The sequence below is a fragment of the Urtica dioica genome, chromosome 6 (genome assembly GCF_054948205.1).
Source record: "Urtica dioica subsp. dioica isolate 48M chromosome 6, U.dioica_male_clone48M_v1_H2, whole genome shotgun sequence".
In the NCBI taxonomy this organism is placed as follows: Eukaryota; Viridiplantae; Streptophyta; class Magnoliopsida; order Rosales; family Urticaceae; genus Urtica; species Urtica dioica.
Window position 1 is genome coordinate 37,047,020 of NC_142761.1, and position 7,246 is coordinate 37,054,265.

General features: G+C 34.2%; 1 protein-coding gene across 1 annotated transcript; it reads left to right on the top strand.

Moving 5' to 3' along the window:
• Positions 1 to 293: 293 nt before the first annotated feature.
• LOC149393880 (lysM domain receptor-like kinase 4) lies at positions 294 to 6,645 on the top strand. The gene is made up of 2 exons (XM_089617286.1): positions 294 to 863; positions 4,972 to 6,645. The coding sequence occupies exons 1-2, from the start codon at positions 402 to 404 to the stop codon at positions 6,505 to 6,507; spliced, it is 1,998 nt and encodes a 665-aa protein (XP_089473412.1). The 5' UTR covers positions 294 to 401; the 3' UTR covers positions 6,508 to 6,645.
• The last annotated feature ends 601 nt before the right edge of the window (positions 6,646 to 7,246 follow it).

Sequence of the window (7,246 nt, forward strand, 5' to 3'; positions counted from 1 at the left end):
CATTAAACATATTAGTTAACGGTTAACCAACATAATTAGAAAAAGTAAAAAAAAAAAGAGGGAAAATCTTGAACACAAAATTTAGCAAAAGCACTCTCAACACTAATCTAACTATTATGTCACACTCGTATTAAATAATTTTGTAAGGATCTTTTTGTCTTTTCCAATTGGTAAATAATAGTGTATTATATATATATATATATATATATATATATATATATATATATATATATATATTATTTTTAGAGTGGGTAGTCCATTTATAAACGTTTCTCAGCACAGCAATATTTTTCCATACAAAGCAAATATTACAATTATATATAAAACCCCACTAGATTAGAAACTACCCGACTCAAACACAACAATCCCTTCCTTAAAATTAAAAAAAAAAAAAAAAAACAATGAGTTTCTCTCAATACCCCATATACCTCATATCCATAACGATCTTCTTATCTTGGATCACCTCCACTCTCTCGCAACAGCCGTACATAAGAGAGTACGGAACCGATTGCTCCTCGGACCAACCCAGAAACACGTCAACCCTCGGCTACCTCTGCGACGTCGACTCCAACTCCGTCATCGCTTCCTGCGCCACTTTCCTCTCCTTCCGCGCCAGGCCGCCGTACGACACCGTCGCCGCCGTCGCCGCCCACCTATCCGCCGACGTCGCCGCCGTGGCGAGGGCCAACTCCGTCGCGCCCAACTCGACGTTTGAGGCCAACGCGCTCGTCTTTGTGCCCGTCGACTGCTCATGCCGCGGAGGAGATGGGTTTTACGAGTACGACACGTCGTATGTGGCCGACGCGGATGACGACTACTTTGAGATTGCCAACGTCACGTTCCAAGGTCTTACCACGTGTCAGGTGAGCGACTCTAAAGTATTATTGTAAATATCTATTGCTTTTTTTTTTTTTTTTTTATATATAATATTACTTTTTCGCCATGCCAATTAGCGAAGTTTTAACTTTACATTTTCAAAATTGTTTTGATCGGATAAGATTAATTTTTTTTACGATTATTATAAATAATTAATCACTTTTAAATAAATTAATCTTGGGATCAAAATTTTGTTTGAAACCAGATTCCTGTACATTTTCGTTATTTCACTAAATTAAAATAAATCTTAGCTATTTTACAAATTCATAATTTTAAATTAAGTATTTAGCTACATCGCCTTTTTTTTTAAGTTATTACTTTAATTTATATTTTTGATATTTTATTATCTTAACCATCAATTCAAAATTTACAAGGTCTGCATCAAAACTTTCAGTTTCGACGTCGTTAATTGATGGAATTGGGATGATCCAAGAAAAATAAATATACATAATTCTATTCTTGTATGCAAAAAAAAAAAAAAAAAAAAAAAAATTGAATTAAGAACTGCAACAAGAGGGGCAAGAATTACAATTTTTTAGTCGGCTTTGTCATCCACCAGCGTACATGAATATGACTGCAAGACTAGATATTGACCAATTTGTCATGCCCCTTTTATATATCCCTTTAATATAGTAATTAATACACTAGTCCAATAATTCACCTTTCTTTTAAAAATAAAATACTTCAAATTTTATTCAGAAAATAGTCTAATAGACCGAAATTAATTAAATTAATTGAACATTTAATTTAATTAACATCAGTTTGATGAGTTATTTTCATAATAAAATGAAATTTGAGCTAGATTTCTAAAAATAAGTAGAATATTGATTAGTTGCAACAAATACTTGATTTAATATTTTGATTATTAGTCTTTTTATATTTCTTTTTTTCATTCCTTTTTCTTTTCATTTTGTTATTAGTACGTTGCAGAGTCAGTTCATTCATCTCAGCTCTTTTTTTTTTTTTTTTTTAATTTTGTTTATACTTAACATTTAATTTTGCTTAATTTTGGCCGTACTTTTTTATTTACAGTTTTAGTCTACTAAGTAGCAAAAATTAACTAATGCACTAGTCAGTAGATGCTATTTATATATGTTTATCATCATTAAGTTATATTCATGTCTCTATATTACATGTCAATTGTCGTCCTAAATATTACGATTATTTACAAATAATACTTAGATTGTCAATAATAATTAGCTTAAATGCTAAATTGATCAAATTAAATTTTAGGAGGTTATATACAATTTCGAAAATAGCTCAATTGCCACAGCTGTCAATTTATCTTTTTTTTTTCTTTTAACCTAATATCTTTATTATTGAATCATATATCATTTCAAATTGAGAGAGTTATATGTTAAATGTGTTTCGAAAACCAAAGCAACAATTGAAATTAAAATTACAATTAAGAACAAATATAAACACTTATATTTAAAGATAAAGAGATTTAGAGATAATAGATAGAGAGATGTAAATGAATTGTAGAAATCGGAGTGAATTTCTTTTCACCCATCTACATGTATTTATAGTAGAAATTAGGATATATTAGTCAACAAAGAGATAAAGATAATTAACTATTTACAACTACATTTTTTTTACTTTATTGAGCATACCAATTATACATACAATTATTTAAAACACTCCATGTTTAGGATGCTCATTAAGACTTTTACATATTTACGTGTTCATGTTGCCTCCTTAAAAAACCTTACTAGGAAAAACTTAATGGGATAAAAACTATAGTATGGGAAAAACGAGTATAGCCATGCAAAGCTCCCCCTCATGCCGGCATTGGCACGTTCCTTTATAAATTTTGCAATTTACGCATTCCAATGTCATGAACATGTTTACTAAAAGTTGAAGTGGGGAGCACCTTGAGGAGATCAAATGAGTTCTCACAAGAACAAATATACTAAATGTTGATAACATTGCTATTTTCTAGCTCCTGTGTGAATGAAAATAACTTTAGTGGGATGTGCTTTGTTATGTCGCTATTGATAAATCATTCATTCATTTGGACAACACATGCGGCATTATCTTCATAAAGTGTGATTGGATTCTAGATTGTTAGAAGACCACTAGTGGCTCTAATTTGTTGCGTCATGGATCTCAACCGTACACATTCATGACTTGCTTCATGCAGTGCTATACTCTCCGCATGATTTGATGATGTGGCGATATGCATTTGTTTCCGAGAACGCAAAGAAATTGCAGTTCCCCCGCACACAAATACGTATCCAATCTTAGATCTCCTTTTGTGTGGATCTGATAAGTAAACTGCATCTACATAACCAATTAAAATTGGTTTCGTATTGTTAAGATAAAATAATCCTAAACCAATTGTTCCTTGAAGGTAAGGAACACATGTTTTACCCCATTCCATTGTCTCTTTGTAGGAGCTGAGCTGAATCTTGCTAATAGATTAACTGCAAAAGCTATATCAGGTAGAGTGGAATTAGAAAGGTACATAAGAGCTCCAATCACATTGATATATGGTACTTTAGAACCAAGAATTTGTTCAGATTCCTCACATGGACGAAATGGGTATTTTACCACATCTAGAGAACTGACGACCACTGAGGTACTTAAAGGACTTTAACTACCAAATCGTCGTAGGATCTCTAGATGGGGTAAAAGACCCATTTCGTCCATATAAGGAATCTGATCTTGAATTACCATATTTTATTGTAATTGGAGCGCTCATGTAACTTGCTAATTGCAATGTACCTGATATAGCTTTTACAATTAATCTATTAGCACGATTCAGCTCAGCTCCTACAAAGAGACACTGAAATGGGGTCAAACATGCGTTTCGTTAGCTTCAAGGAACGATTGCTTATGATTATTTTATCATAAAAGTATGAAACCAATTTTAATTGGCTATGCAGGTGCAGTTTACTTATCAGATCCACACAAAGGAAGATCCTAGACTGGATATGTATTTTCGTGCGGGGGAACTACAATTTCTTTCGTTCTCAGAAACAAATTCACGTCGCCACATCATCAAATCATGCGGAGATTATAGCACTACATGAAGCAAGTCGTGAATATGTATGGTTGAGAACCATGACGCAACTTATTAGAGCCACGAGTGGTCTTCCAACAATCGAGGATTTAATCACACTTTATGAAGATAATGTCGCATGTGTTACCCAAATGAATGAATGATTAATCAAGAGCGACATAACAAAGCACATCCCACTAAAGTTGTTTTCATTTACTCAGAAGCTAGAAAAGAGCAAAGTTATCAACGTTTAGTATATTAGCTCTTGTGAAAACTCACTTGATCTCCTCACAAAGGCGATCCCCACTTCAACATTCAATAAACATGTTCATGACATTGGAATGCGTAGATTGCAAGATTTATAAAGGCACCAGTGGTACCTAGCATAGGCTAGTTGGTAATTTCACGCCACCTCCAAAGTGGAGGTCGTGGTTCAATCCCCACTAGCAGCGAAGCTGCCTTAAAAAAAATAAAGGAATGCACCAATGCCAGCATGAGGGGAGCTTTGCATGGTTGTACTCCTTTTTCCCTTATTATAGTGTTTTTCTCACTCGGTTTGTCCTAATAAGATTTTTTACCAGGCAACATGAACACATGAATATCATGAGCAACCCAAGGGGGAGTGCTATCAATAATGTATTGAGCTATACCAATTAATGTAATTTGACTTTGGTACTCAAAATTCACCTATAAATACATGGCATAGATGAAATAAAAATTCATCCCCGATTATACAATTCATTCTCTACGTATCTCTATCTTTTTTTTGTCTAAAACTCTTACATTTAATTATTAGTGTTTATATTTGTTCTTACTTTCAATCGTTGCTTTTGCTTTAATAACAATGATAAAATTTTGTGTAGGTATATAAGAATCATGTGTATATCCTGGCTTCTATTAAATGGCTTTATTTTAGTATTGTGATTATTACTATATGTGTTATGTGTTGTTCAGAACATAGTTTGTCCTGTTGTAACTCAATTTTTTTTTTATGAACGTTGTAACTCAATTTAATATGGTTACTTTCCAATTTTCGTAATACAAGCAAAATTTCCATAATTCAAAACTAAGAAATGTTCTCTTTATTACAGGCTATTGCTAACAAGACAGGAAATCCTCCAATTTTAAATCTCCAGGCCGAGGATGAAGTCAAAATCCCTCTTCGTTGTGCTTGTCCAACTAAGAACCAGACCGATATTGGCATAAAGTATCTATTCAGCTACATCACTGATGAGGATGACGATGACTCAAAAATCAGCGAGCAGTTTGGTGTCGACAATGCCTTGTTTCTCAAGTCAAACCGTCTTTCTGATCTAGACAACACCATTTATCCAGACACTACGGTTTTGGTCCCGCTCAGGTCCTGGCCTCCAAATGCTTCTCAACCCTTAGAACCCTCGATTTCTCCACCACCACTACCACCGAGCACTATACAATCGCCGCCTCCGAGCTCTTCCTCTAAAATTAGGGTTTATGTCCTAGTTGGTGCCGTAGTAGGAAGTTTGATTCTACTGATATTGGGAATAGCTTTCATAGTCTTTTTCTTCAAATTTAGGAAAGGGAAAACGGCTAAAGATGATGAACAGGTTCTTGTTTCAAAGAGATCGGGGAAAGAAACCCCAAATAACCAAGAATTATTGAAGGAAGTTATAATGTCTGATATCACGGGATCCCTTAAAGTCTACGACGTCGAGGAATTGGGACTGGCGACGAATGATTTTGGTCTCAATTGTTTGATTGAAGGATCGGTTTATCGTGGGACGATAAATGGAAGTTTGGTAGCTATAAAGAAAATCGATGGAGATGTTAGCAAAGAGATTAATTTGCTACAAAAGATCAACCACTTTAATGTTGTTCGATTGGTCGGAGTTTGCTTTGACAAAGGTCATTGGTATATGGTGTACGAATATGTTTCCAATGGAAGCTTGAGTGATTGGTTATTTAGATATGACAATGATGAGAAAAACTACAACGACAATGACAACAACAAGACCTTGACGTGGACTCAAAGAATTCAAATTGCTTTAGATGTCGCTACGGGGCTAAACTATCTCCATAGTTTTGCGAATCCTTCACAAGTACATAAGGACATAAAGAGTAGTAACATACTTCTTGATAGTGATTTTAGGGCTAAAATTGCGAACTTTGGCCTGTCAAGGTCAACAAGAGCTCAAGAAGGCGAATTTTCGGTGACTAATCACATAGTTGGAACTATTGGTTATTTGGCTCCTGAGTACGTGGAAAGTGGGTTAGTCTCACCAAAGCTTGATGTGTATGCATTTGGGGTAGTTTTGCTTGAGATGATGACTGGAAAAGAGGTTTCTGAGCTGTTCGAGGAAAATAAAGTTTTGACTAAGTTGTTTAGTGGACTGATTAGTGATGAAGGATTAACAAAAGGTGTGAGGGATTTCTTGGATGTCGCATTGGGAGATATTTATCCTGAAGAGATCATTGTTTTTGTTGTTCGAATTATCGATGGTTGCTTGAAGAAAAACCCGGAAGTTAGGCCAACAATGGATGAGATTGTGCAGTTTTTGTCAAAAGCTTTGAGCCATTCAATCACTTGGGAAATTTCAAATGATATCGCTAGTATGTCAAAGTACCTTGATAATAAGAGTAAGAACTAAAAAAGTTGTGTCCCGAAATGGCATATTCTCTTACTTAGTTTATGTGTGACGAATTACATATTAAAATTTTCCATTGTTGACTATTTGCCTATGTATGAGGAACTTTGTTTTTTATTTTTAAAATTTCTTTTATTAGTTTTTTTTTATTATATTTTATTTGTATTCAAACAAGTTAAAGTATCAAAAGGAAGTACAATAAATTGTTTAACTAGCTATTACAACCCAAAAGGAATCAAAATAGACCAATCAAATATACTCCATCTTTTTGCCACAAAAGGACAAGGAGAGAATATCAATGTTTACGTTGACGGTAAAAAAAACTTAAAATTCTGAAATAAAATAAAAGAAAAAAATTACTGAGTTTTATGCAACGGGTCTTCATGTACATCTTCTTTTTCATTAGTAGCATGATCTTGAATATCTTCAATCAGGTGCTTCAAGTCACAGAGCAAGGCAGTGAGGTGCATCCACTATGAGAAAAATAGACTTTAGTAGGGAAAAAAGTTGTTTTTAAAAGTCCAAATACTTCTAAAAGTTCACTTCTAAATCTTTAGAAGCAGTATGTTGTCTCTATCATCGCCTTCTAAATCCTCGCCCGTTTTGTCGGAACTTAAGTTTTAGAAGCGACATGTCGCTCTAAAGTTTCTCTGTCATTTCGTGGGAGCAGTTTTAGAAGCCGCATGTCACTTCTAAAGATATTCTCATCTCGCAACCGATTATAGTTTTCCACAACTCTTTC

Bases quoted from the DNA above. Each gene is read 5' to 3' on its own strand.
- LOC149393880 (XM_089617286.1), top strand. From the start codon at position 402: ATGAGTTTCTCTCAATACCCCATATACCTCATATCCATAACGATCTTC. The intron at 864-4,971 runs GTGAGCGACTCT...TCTTTATTACAG, and splicing joins AAGGTCTTACCACGTGTCAG to GCTATTGCTAACAAGACAGG.